This window comes from Protopterus annectens, chromosome 8.part0, assembly GCF_019279795.1.
Source record: "Protopterus annectens isolate FY-2018-M chromosome 8.part0, PAN1.0, whole genome shotgun sequence".
NCBI classification, from domain to species: Eukaryota; Metazoa; Chordata; order Ceratodontiformes; family Protopteridae; genus Protopterus; species Protopterus annectens.
Window position 1 is genome coordinate 1475254177 of NC_056741.1, and position 13680 is coordinate 1475267856.

At 38.2% G+C, this 13680-nt stretch overlaps 1 protein-coding gene across 1 annotated transcript in view; it reads left to right on the forward strand.

The window, feature by feature from the left end:
• Positions 1-13680, forward strand: part of NCAM1 (neural cell adhesion molecule 1) — a 1088618-nt gene that overhangs the window by 236771 nt on the left and 838167 nt on the right. The window contains exons 5-8 of the mRNA XM_044079459.1: positions 4488-4631; positions 6390-6527; positions 8105-8222; positions 10511-10674. Of these exons, the coding sequence (XP_043935394.1) occupies positions 4488-4631; positions 6390-6527; positions 8105-8222; positions 10511-10674 (564 nt within the window). The remainder of the gene's footprint in view (positions 1-4487; positions 4632-6389; positions 6528-8104; positions 8223-10510; positions 10675-13680) is intronic.

Genomic DNA, 13680 nt, shown 5'->3' on the forward strand with positions numbered 1-13680 from the left:
TCTGAGCAACTTAGTGGCATTTGCTGCAGGATCTCAAGGAAACGCTATCTCAAAGCAGATTATTTCCAAGTGGATAGCCCACTGCATTCGTTTCTGCTATTCTCAACATGGCAAATCAGTGCCTAAGGGCATCAGGGCACACTCAACCAGAGCAGCAGCTACTTCAGCAGCCTTCCTCAAAGGAATACCAGCCAAGGACATTTTGGAGGCTGCAACTTGGACTTCAGTGCACACTTTTACAAATCACTACCACTTACCTCTTTACTCTAAATCCAGAGCAGGCTTCGCCACTACAGTTCTGCAGGGCCTCATAGCCTCTCCTAGTTCTATTTAGGCCCAGCCACCCAACCTCAGCTTTGGGATTCAACCCAAGTGTAATGACTGCAACAGTGAAACACGATGAACATAGTACAGTTGTGTACCCACCATAAATGTAGAAGTTCAAGTGTATTCACTGTTGCAGTCCAGGTTACCCACCCACCATCCCCCTTTCTTTGCTGGGATTTATCTGTACTTATCTATCCTGTACAACCTATGTGGTGTATTTGCTTGTAGATGAAGGTGTTGTTATTTTAGTACATGCTTTTATTAGCAATGTGTTTAGCCTATCCTTTTGGGGGCACCTGACATCTGGGGCAAGAAAAACTGAAGAAAATGGCATCGGCTGTATCTTTTATACCCCTGGCGCACTGACATCAGGGAAGAAGCAACAGCAACCAACGCTAGACCAAGACTTTGGAATTCAGGCCGACTGCGGGTAGCCTGCCAGCAGGATAACCCAAGTGTAATGACTGCAGCAGTGAATACACTCTAACATCTACATTTATGGTAGGTACACAACTGCACTTTCCTGCTCACAGCTGTATAATCAGGAGCTCAGTTCGGAAGTTTGTTTACTACCTGTATGGGGTTTGCATGTTCTCCATGCCTATATAGGCTTAGTTCAGTCTTCTTCCAATTGACACAAAATGATGGTTGATTGACTACTGTAAAATGACAACCTGCATTGCACTTAGTCTTAATCTTGTAGCCCATGTTGTATCAGGAAAAAAGGCCCACACTAGACATTTCCACTTATCTGGTTAACAGGTAAGTGAATTAAAAGGCTTAACCAAAGTTAGGTTGTGTAGTTTTGCATTTCTATCATAATTTTTCCTTTGCTCCAGTATTTTTGTGTTTCATTCTGCTACCCCCTAGTGTATGTGCACGTTGCATAGTTCTAGAACTATTCTTGTGCTTTATTTGCTAACAGTTCATGAGGTGGATTCTTTCGCATGTACTTTCAGGCTTCTGTCCCTGCTGGGTTGCCTTTATTTATTTATCGGGTAGCTTATGGTTCTTATGTACCTAATTATTTATTTACTGAGTGTTTTGTGATTCATATGTGACTGTATTGTTTTTTTAGCTTTATATTAATTATATTTCTTTTCTTGAAAGTTTTATTTGCTGTTCCGTTAACTTTTTATAGAGGAGATTTCATTTTGTTTTGTTGTTGTTTAGCATTAATTTGCAATTGAATAGCAGTTGGATCTTTCCTGCATGAATAAGATTGCATTTTACTCGGGGTGAAAAGCACTTCAGACAGAGACTTGTTTGTATAATAATATCTGAAGTTTTTTTGGATTTCATGTTGTGCTTTGGTTGTTGGGCACTGATATAGTTTTGAAGTGCAGATGTTACGAAGTGCTATAATGTAGGAACAAATTATTCTTTGTAGAGCATTTGAAGGCATGCCAAGGTAGGACATTTCTCAGTGGTTGGGCAACGTTGGTGGGGGTTACTTCTGGAAAATAACATCTTTTTTTCAATGTATATGAACATAAGAGTTTGTGATTTTGTGATTTTTTTTAAGGTCTATTCATTGGGTATTTACAGTTTCTTTTTTTCTGATAGCAGTCCTTACTAGAAGGTTAGAAATCTGTTTCAGTTGTGTCCAAATAAAAAGATAAGGAAAAATGAGGACTGTGTGAAAACAGATGAATTATTTATAATGTTTCTTCACAAAATTATTTGAAAAACACGTGATAAAAATGTTTCCAGATGAAGTGGAGCTACTAGGCCGTAAAGACAGTGTGCACTTTTAAGAAGGGTATGTCAGCTGTCATGGCTGTATATTGCATTACTTTAAAGATCATGTGAAAGCTGGAAAGAAAGTAAATGTTGCACTGTGTATATGTGCGTGTGTTCTTAGCTAGATAGAAAGTAAATGTTGCACTGTGTATATGTGCGTGTTCTTAGCTAGATAGAAAGTAAATGTTGCACTGTGTATATGTGTGTGTTCTTAGCTAGATAGAAAGTAAATGTTGCACTGTGTATATGTGCGTGTTCTTAGCTAGATAGAAAGTAAATGTTGCACTGTGTATATGTGCGTGTTCTTAGCTAGATAGAAAGTAAATGTTGCACTGTGTATATGTGTGTTCTTAGCTAGATAGAAAGTAAATGTTGCACTGTGTATATGTGCATGTTCTTAGCTAAATAGAAAGTAAATGTTGCACTGTGTATATGTGCGTGTTCTTAGCTAGGTAGAAAATCAAATGTTGCACTGTGTATGTTTGTGTCTGCATCTTTGTGAGTCTGTGCATGCATGTATGTGTTTGTATGCAGTTTTTTATACCAGGACAGTTGGTATGGCTAATGGTGGTAAATTGATAAAAAAAACTTAAAAAAAAAAGAATATTAATGAATGTAAAATTAAAGACCTTCCATGGCAGGTCCTTGGTTAGGTTCATCATTTCCACCTGCTGGAATTCAGCAAAACATCTAGAATTTCTCATCTCAGGGGATGTTCTTTCTCATTTTTTACAGTGATGTTACATGCCAGATACATAAGCATTTCTTCTCAAGTACTATCCATTTGTTTTTTTTTTGTTTTTTTGTTTTGTTTTTTGTTTTGGATATTTCATAGCAAAGGTTCAGCTTTTATTATAAATGAAGTTCCTATCTTTGGTCATCAAATAATGACCAGACCTATAGCAGCTTTGACTGTATTGCTTAAGGCTTTATAGTAATCTCAAACACTTTGACTCTGACAAGTCCCAGAAGTTGAAACTAGATGATTGCCAGCCAACACATTCTGGCTAGGCTTATAAATGCCTTCGGGCAGATAGCCTAGTACCTACCTATGAACCTATGGAGGGAGAATGTTTCACCTACCGTATGACCAAATAGATGGCAGAGGTTGAGAGATCCTTGCATGGGTATTGGTGGGAAGTTATTCCAAGCAAAATTAGGCACAGATGTTCTTGTTTAGCCTACCTAGAGGTATCTTTGTTTTTTAAAATAGCCTTCCACTTTTCTTTTGCAGATAGCTCCTTCTTCATTAGCAGAGTACTTGGAGTAGTAAAGGCAATTTATCATTGAAGCAGCCAGTTGTCTGCCTTGGCTAATGACGGTAGAACTGGAAGAAGCATTTCCCAGAGTAAGAGCTTGTGGGTATATTCCAGGGTGCCAGCACTACCAATCCGATTTGATCAGTTGGAGCCTGAGGTTGACCAGCCTGATCTTGGGGAGCAGGCCCAGGAATTACCTGTTTCCAGACTGGTGGAACACAAAGCTAAGGTCTCATTTCCTAAGATCTCACTCAGGCTGCACATATCCAGCTGATTCCTGCTAAGTGAAGACTGTTGGGTCATCCTGTGGTAGGTCTTGTGATTCCAGACCCAGACATCAGGGAGACTGTTAATGTCTAGTGGACGCTTGAGTCAAGGGGGTAGGACTGAATTCTTATTTAATAAATTCCTCTGCCAGTACCTGGCTTGTTGCTGGTTTCATCCTTCATGCTATACATCGCCAAGGTAGCATTCAAATGCTTGATCCATGTAGCCTGGCATCCAGGGCATATCATTTGCACACTTCCTATTGTGCAAACCTTTTTTATGAATTAATGCCTGGCGGTATGGGGTGTGAGATAGTACACCCTCCATTTCAAGCTGATATGAGGAGACAAACTCTCAGCCATTATCACTGAGATAAACAAGGATAGTGAAGTATCCCCCACCTTAGTTAAGCTCTTTCCACTGGATGATCTGTCCTTTGGGAAATACTTTAAGGTGTACAGGTCTAGCTCGGACTTGTCTTGTGCACCTGTCCTGTTTCCCAGATTTTTTTTTAATCTGAGGAAGAAAATTGATCTGTGAGTGAACCCCTCCCCCCACCCCTTTGAGTTATTCATGATGATACCACAACACTAACCTGACAGATGACAGTGGAGACCACAGTGAACTGGGAATGTTAAATAAGGGACGCACTATTTCTTTCCTGTAATTTTCCTATGCAGTGATAATGATGTCTCTGCATTTTGTTTTCAGTTTCATGGTAATGTAACTTTCTTCAGATGGTAAGTCATAATTGTTTCATAACTTTATCTTAATATACAGACTTATTTCCCTTTTAAAGTATTAAGTCTTTAAATACTGTACTTTTAACTCTTAGCTCAATACATTTTTGCATGTTGGCTACATTTCATTATATTTTTTTCTTCTTTTTAGAAAAATTGACATTTAAGGAGGCACCATCTCCTCAAGAGTTTAAAGAGGGTGATGATGCAGTCATCATTTGTGATGTCATCAGCTCCCCACCACCTTCTGTTTTCTGGAAACACAAAGGGAAAGACATCATCCTTAAGAAAGATGGTAAGGCTTCTTTGCAAAATTCTGTTGTACTGTAAGACTACACTTATTTATGATGAGATATATTACATCTAGATAAAGACCTTTCGACCTTGATATGGCTGCTTTACTTTAAAGTACACAAGTTAGAGATGATGCAGAAACGTTTCCTTTTGTAACTGTAGTTAAAGATGAGGATCTAGAAATGTGTTTCCTTTATTCCTGATGTTGTTTGATTTCGTGGGTTTGCAGGCATTCATGCAGAAACTGGATTCCTGCTTTTAACAAACCTGGCTTCAGAAAATAGACTTTGAACATGAAGTCTAGCTAAAGAGGGACCATTGAACACTTGAAGAGCTGTCTTTCTCTGGTGAGGTTCAAACGGGTGGGGTTGAGTAGTTGCAATAGAGGCAGATGTGGAGATTAGGAGGTGTATTACTTGGGTGACGTGATTATTGGAGATTATAGACTTAATGCTGGGTGAGTTGCTTTGCATAATTTGTGATGTAATGATGTCAGATTCTTATACATTGCAGTTCAAGAAAAGAAAAATGAATGAGGCGAATTTCCAAGTAGCTTAACAATGATGGCTTCATCAGTCTCTCCCCTTAGTCTATAGAATCCTGTATTCACCTGGGTCTTGACAGCCTGTGCTTTGGATTCATCTAGAATAGCTAATGGTGGCTGGAGTAGCAGTCCATTTGCTGATTTGTCACACTTGCTAGTCATGGAAACCCTCACCAGCTTAAAAGCATTTAAAATACATCACATTCCCAAGGTAGGGATTTGCTTCCAGTAGTCCCAGTCTTAAAATTCTCCCTCTGTAGAATCCTGCTTTCTAAACCTGTACATTCCATCACCCTTTTTTTATGGTAACCTCCAGTACATTCAAATGTGCACATGCACGCACACACACACACACACACACACACACACACACACACCAGATTATTACACAGTTATCTGTCTTTTATAGCTATGATTACCTGTAGTTTCTGACCTTCATTTGTCAGAACCTTGGGCTTTGGCAGATATAATGAAACATTGTGCTTTTTTTGCACCCTTATGGTTAGCTAGCAAGCCAGATTTCTCTGACAAGAAATTTCTTATTTATGGATAGTCCTCATCATCAAGAGGTATGGCAGGTGAAGTAGAGGTGTAGAGTGAGCAGTTGTAATAAAGATTTTGTTGGACCTAGGGGAAGACCTGATTAATTAGCTTGAGGGGACCAGTAGATAAACGGGTGATGTGCAGTATACCAGCTCTATGGAATAGAGGCATGGAGTCCTGATTACCATCCTGATGTCCAGAATTCAGTTTTGACCTAGGCGCTGGAGGAGGTGGCTAGAGATGGGGAGGAATAAAGAGATTATAGTTTGCAACAAGAGTGTGAAGGGTATTTCTTAAGGTCATGTTTCCCATCAGTCCATTCCCAGTGGAAACTAGGCATTTGTTAAGATCTATACACTTACAGCATGGGCTGCTTGATGGACCATGCCACCTGAGTGAGAAAGTGATTTCCCCACACATGCTTACCAAGACATGGTTAAGGGAGACAGAGCATAAAGCAAAAAAGAAAAAAAATTCTTATGGCTGCCTCATAAGCAGTCACAAAGGCAGCAAAATTAATCAAAAAAAGCAGATAACATAAAGTACGTGCAGAAAATGTTCTTGTGTCATGCTGTTTGTTTTTCTTACTAAATTGTGTTATAGCGGTAACACACTGTTAATTGTGACTAAAGTAATTTAAAAAATTAATTTTAAAATTTATTTTTTCTACAGCTCGATTTGTTGTTCTGTCAAACAATTTTCTGCAGATCCAAAATGTTAAGAAGACAGATGAAGGCATTTACAGATGTGAAGGCAGGGTCCTTGCTCGTGGAGAGATCAGCTTCAGGGACATTGCTATCTCTGTAAATGGTATGCCTCAAAAGCCAGAACAGTTATTTGTAGAATTAATTATGCATGTCTGTGGTTAGTTGGAAAGCGTTGTCATTCAGAAGGATGAGAAGATTTGCTGAATTTCTTTTCTTTTTGAGAATAGTGTTTAGAAGTCCCACTTACCCTAGTAGACAGTCATCCAGAGGTAAATGGATACGCGTAAAAACTGGAGTCTACATTATAAATTGCGTTTAACTTTTAATTGTGAACTAGTAATGAAAACTTTCAGACTAGATTTATTTGTAATTGATTTTGAGGGAGATCATCTTTTCTAGAAGTAGCTAAACATTTTAACTGTAGTGTCTTGCAAAAGAAGTTTGATAATGGTCACAGCTTTGAATTTTATAAGTGTGATGAGGCTGAAGCAGTAATATTAACCAACCAGGATGTAGTCTTCATTCCAATGCCTTTGCCAGTGGTGTAGAGAAATAGTGCCCTGAGTATGGCCCAGGAAGCCAAGTCTGATTAGTGTCTAGGGCACTTGAAGATATAAGCAGTGGAAGATGGATGTTCTCATTCTGGTGGGAAGCTAAGGCGTACCAGGATGTGTACATGACTTTGCACAGTGGGTACATGACTTTGTGTTTCACTTTTTTTTTTGTAACTGCATTCCTAGTGATTGTCTCTAAATGTGTTTATAATTATGACATAATGTAATAATAACACCAAGAAGCAGTTTCTCATTTTCCATAGTACAGTTATTTAAACTGCTTAATGCGTAGCTATATGCAATCAAGTGACAATTTTAATGACAAGTAGTTTTGTTGTCTTTACTGTTTTATGAGTATGACTCTAAACTGTTTTGCTTTTGTATTATTTTAGTCAGATTTGTATGTGTGCCTATTGCTATAAAAAACAATGGAGCTATACTTATACTTAAAGCCAACGGGGAAAAAATGTGCAGAACTGATTTAGCAATTATAATTTTTTTTTGTTCCACTTCTGTATATCATGAATTACAGGGGTGTAGCTAGATTGGGATAATGTGGGCAGCTGCCCAGTGTGCAAGGCATTAGAGGACATAATTGGCAGGTGCTGCTGCTGATGGTATGGTTTTACAGTACTGGCATTCAGATTTTTTCCCCCTCAACTTACCCTTAAGAGGGGGCACCAGAAAATGTAGCTATGGTTCTGTGGACTCATACTTGTAATCTGAAATCTGTAATTGGAACTTAAGCTTCATTGTTTTGTATGAAAAGAATAATCAGAAGGTCACCTATAAGGTCATCAAATGGAATGTTGTCATGTGTTTGTTTTGCTGAGTGTTTTATAATGAGGGAAATTACCATGGAGTGCATATAGTGATGGTGGTGGTAGGTGCATAGCTTCCTGTGAAACACCTATTTTGCTCTGTATTTAATTTGTGGGCTGTCTGTGGGTCAGCTTTCCCTGTGTTAGCTTTTCTAAGTTTAACTATTGTATGTGAGTGTTTTTTTAGTGCTGGTTATATTTAACTCAAATTTCACAGCCAGTGAAAGGTGCTGCTATAGGAAGACTAACCGTTTTGCATTTACTAACTTTGCCTTGTGCTCATTTTCTTCATCTTTTCATTTCAGTTCCTCCATCAATCCGTGCAAGAGTGACCGATGTGAATGTCACAGCAGATCTTGCCAACTCCGTAACATTAGCTTGTGATGCAGAGGGTTATCCAGAGCCGCAAGTCTACTGGACAAAGTAAGAATTGGCAGATTTTCTACTTGGCTTATGTTACAGAGTAACAATTTCAGGAATATTTTTAGAAAAATGCATTAAAAAGCCATCATTTTATGTGTATTTTATAATGAAACACATTGTCCTTTATTGAAGCTCTGATGCTCATAATTGCAAGTCTTGGAATTATAAAAAGAAGACAAAACAAAATTTAAAAAAAGACAAAACGAAAAAATAGAGGAGAACAGTGAATATCAAAAATTGTTATTGTCCTTAAAGCCGTTTCTTGTAAGGGCCCCTCCAATACCACTCATACAGAACTTGTCTCTGTACAAGCTTGGCAAGCATGCAGCAAACTTGGCAGTCTTAAGACCCCCACAATTTTTGTCAGCTCAGTGAGTGCATGCATTCCCTTTTGGTGTATTAGATGCCCAAATAAAATGTAGAATTTGATTGTAATACTTCGTCAGACATCTTTAAGGGAGCTAAATATGAATCACCAGCAATTTGTATAGTAGCTTGTAACAAGAGGACTATTATAACCATTACTGTATGAAGTTCATTTGGAAGGTCCCTTATTTTCCAATGGCCCAGTTTATTGTGTAAGTGTGATTGTATGCTCACATGTTTAGGTTTCTAGTTTGTGAAAGCAATGCATGAGATAAATTTCTAAGTATTTTGTGGAGGGAACTACTTTATTGAAATAAAACATATTGGGCAGAAGATTGTGTGGGATTGTTGGTATATATTATGGCATAAGCAGCCAGAAACTGCTGCATCTGTGGATGGAGGTAAACATATGTTTCCTTCAGAGCTGTGTGCAGAGGGGCACCACAGAAGAAGGAAATTGTGATTAGAATACTTTGACAGTTTTAATTGTTTGTAAAATGAACTATATATTTTAGTATTCTGTGGCATGTTGTTCAGCGTACTTATTTGAATCCCTTGTTTAACTTTCTAACATATGTTATTTACCACATAGCCTTAACTTGTAAGCAGGTTTCTAAACATTTGTATGTGTGACATTTCTAATTTGCTGTTTGCCAGTCTGCAGCTATGTATGCCAAGATTAAAAGGGAATATAAATAGAACCAGCTGGAGAGATAAGCATGTATCCCAGAGACTGCCCCATCTATGGAACAGGCTCGCCATCCATTTGAAGCAGAGTTCCTCCCTAATTCAATTCAAGTGCAGTTTGGACAATTGGCAGGGAAAAACGGAAATTCATCCCTGGTTAGGCACCTATGTCTCTGATGCAAACAGGTAACCTGTAAATGCTTCATCTCCTAGGCCCATGCTTAAACTTATCACGGGCATCAAAACTCATAGAGATTTGAGATGCATGGCTAGGCTTAAAAAGGCCCTCGTGGTCATTAGCCTAGTAAACACCTATGAACCTATAGAATGGTGTGGGAGGAAAACTAGCCCTCCCCCCCCCCAAGGTCAGCATGAAATGTGAAATGCCTAGCCTTCACAGTCGTCTGTACTGATGTTACATTAGAACTACCTGGCATGGAGTTTACTACTATCCAAGCAGGCTAACCGGAGACTTGCTGAAACTGTGAAGCTTGTCAGAGGAGAGGAAGATGATGTAATACTTGCCATCTGTTGACCAGCTGTGTCACCAGCAAATCCTGAATTGAGCAGTTCATATAATATCTGTTTACCGCTGGTGCACTGAATCAGTTAAATGTCCATTTGTTTTTTTCTAGTTGCTGACTTGGCCCCATATTTCCTGTTAGGTATGTACAGCTTGCAGTTTATGCCTTTTATCTCATATAGTACAGATGAATGCAGAGAATTTCAAGGGAAATGATCTTGCAATTTAATCACACATTCATATGATTCTCATAGGGTCTTGATGAATGAGGCTGGTCTGATATGATATTGCCAGGTTCTTTCATTAGTAAGAGTTGTGCTGCTAGTAGTTTTAAGAAAATGGCAGGATTGCACCAGATGTGGTGGATTTTATATATTTGTGGAAAGACTAGTTCTTGTTTCAGATGTGTATATCATGCTTCTTTTGGGTACCACTACCGGATTTATTTTCTCTATGATGTTCTTGCGCCACACTTGTTTACTGAACACAGCTTCTAAATATCTGGCAAAAGATGAATGGCTGGCAGATTCATCACGTGATAGTCCATTTTTTTAATATTTTATCTCGAGAATTTAACAGTCAAGAATATGTACATAGCATAGCATACAATTACCGAAATTGTGCACCCACTTATCGATGTTAACAATAATGAGGCACATGGTTCAGTTTCTGAATATTGTGTGGTAAATAATATTCTTTTCTCTTTATATAGGGATGACGATGAGATTGAAGCTAAGGACAACAAGTACAGTTTCAACTCGGAGAAGAATGAGATGACAGTTCACAATATCGGGAAGGAGGATGATGGGGAATATTCTTGTTTTGCCGAGAACAAGGCTGGAGATGCTGAAGCAAAAATCACTGTTAAAGTTTTTGGTATGAAGCACTAGATTATTAATATTTTCATTGTAATGTACCTTGGAATAGCCTTATTAAATGAGCTGTGTGAGAGGATAGTTGTATTACAAGGTGCAGGGTTTGAGTCTCACAAGGGATAATTGTCTAGGCTTAAAATGGCTCGCAAGGGCAGTTAGCTTAGTACTAACCTATGAAATAACCTATGAAATATTGCCCCAAGATATAAGGTTTTTATTGTAACATAGTCATTGCCAAGGCAGGCATTATTAGATTGATGAGCAAGACACTCAGGCAAAACACAACATTTTGTAAGCATAGAAATTGTTACTTTTATGGCAAAATAGCCAGGCATGGTATAATACAGTTACTGATAGGTTAGAAAAAGTTAAACTGGTGAACAAATAGATACCTTGGGCACTGTTTAAGATGTTTTGGTACGGTAGAGGTTGTTAAATGGATGACAATACTCTGTAGTTTCCTTCTTTCTAAGAGTTGATATATCCTACAGTGCATAACAAAGCACTTTTTTCAGTGTTTTGGGGCCATCAAGCCTGTCCTTCATGGTTCCTCAGTTCTCGTTGGACCCATTTATACTTGAAAGTTAAGCAAACCAAGAGAAGGAGCCATCATTTGTGTGCTGGGGGTGTTGAATTTTTGTAATCCAGTCTTGCTTGCACATGTTTGATGACTTCCATGGGTTCGGCATGCAGTGGGTCTTTCCATTGCAGCTCCACACCTCCACGTGTAACACAGTCAGTTTACTCTTCGTTCCTGTTTTGTAGATAGTTACAAGTCAGTACTTCTTGATAGTCTCCTTGTGTATAAGTTTAGTAAGAACATAAGAACAACAGCTTCATGTAATACTCAGTCTACATTAGGGGTTCTGTCATGGAACATGTGCCTTAAGTACACGCCTCCACCCCTCCTGATTGGATGTGTCCTTCCTCTCCTCCCTCATGCCAGGTCCAGCAGTTAAGGTCACCGCTAATTGATCTTGGCTCACCTGGGTCATGCTCAAACTATGTCTGTAATATAGTATAATCTGTATTTGTCTGCTACAAAGGAGTTGGCTAGAATTTTCTATAATTTTCATGCACAGGTATTAAATGCACCCTGGAGTAGATGCGTTCCTGTTAGTGTTAATTTTGCTTGTTTATTCCTTTTTCAGTATTCTTGGTGACTTGCATTCCAGTCCTAATATAGGGTTGCCACCTTTTCAAATGCCCAAAATGGGACATCTTTTGTAGAATTCTGAGATTTTGCAAGAAAAAATATATACCCATGGCCAGTGCAAAGGATAGAGCTTCCGTTTTTTTGTCAAAATAAAAGGTTATTCTTGTAGCACTCAAGTTGCTAATGCTATTTTATATAACATTTAGGTGTTTCAGACACAAAATAACTGTTTCAGGCAACTGTCAGAGAAAACTTACTAAAAATGTTTTGTCCTAAAATCTCAGGATATTTGCCTTTTTTATTTATTTATTTTTTTTTGCAGAACACAACTGCCTAAACAGGGACTGTCCCTCACAAAGAGGGGGGACAGACGGTAACCCTATCCTAATATTGATTTTAAAAGTACCCAAAATTCCTTATAAGTAATATATTTGGGCATTACATAAAGTCAGGTTTTGAAGAAATTAACCTTCCGCGCTGGGTATAATCTTATTACTACCTACAATACCAAATTATATATTTTTTATTAAAAACGTGTTTTTTTTTATTTTGTTGATAAGGTTGTTTCCCTGAATTTTTTATTCAGACTTGAAAATCCCTGACATGACATCATGACAAACTGAACCCACAATGCCTTATTACTTAAACAAATGTATAAGCTACTATATTCCCCTGCTAAATGCATCAGTAGTAGTGCCTTACTTCCCAAAAAGGCAAATTATTAACTGTTTATTGCAGGTAGAATACCTTGCAGTAAAAATTAACACAGGATGATGAAGTGGTACTGAAACCAGAGCGTAAGTAAGAAACTGCTTTCTTAAGTAAACTTGTTTTGCTTTCCCCATAATGTTTTGCAATTACATACAGATTAGCATCCCATGCTTACCACGATGTAGTTTTGTGGATGTTAGTGTAGAGAAAAGTTGAGTAAACAGTTAAACTGAAAAAAAAAATAAAACATACTGTAATCTTTGTTTATTGCAAAATCCCTTGCAACTTTGAGGTAGTGAGGAATTAAATTATTTGAAAACCAAAGGTGCTTCCAAAAGATGACCTTTCAGCTTTTCCCAGTTAGGGGTCGCCACAGCGGAACTCCGGTCCTCTAATGATTGTCAGTGGATTTTATGGTGCTGAGTTGCCTACCTGATGCCCAACCTTCAAAGAAGGCACACCCATTCACGCACGCACCTACCTGCATGTATATAAAAATCATACGACTGTGGGGGGGACATGCAGACTCCACACAGAAGGAGCTCCAGCCGAGAATCGAATGGGAGAACCTCTTGCTTTGAAGCGACAATGCTAACCGCTGCACCACCGCAGCCCTCTTACACTTTAAGTGACTTCCAAAAAGTAGGCTAAATAGTTTTGTAATTAAACACAATTATTCAGTTATTCAGTGAGTGATTCTGGTGTTTAATTTGGACATAGTTGAGAATGTGTAAAGTTCTGGGCTTTCATATGCATGTAATAAACACTGCCATTTTTTGGATATTTTACAGTACCTATATAAAAACTATTGCATGGCAGGTAAATATATAGTTGTATGTTTGCAAAATCCAGTATAGGTAAATCTTTAAGGAGAGAGTTAAAGGATGCGTTAGAGAGGTATGACTAGTGGATATTTGTAGAATACTGTATGCATATCAGCTTATGTTAATAGGAGTGCAGGAGCTTAAAAATGTAAATATGGGGAGAATTGATAATCTACTTTTATATTACGAAAGCAAATGGCCATGTTTATTAAACATGTGTGAAAGCCCAGGATTTAATGACAACTTTTCAACTAAATCAAAATGAAAGACCAGGGTCATTCATTAGTATCATTAGATGATTGTGATAGTTTGGATT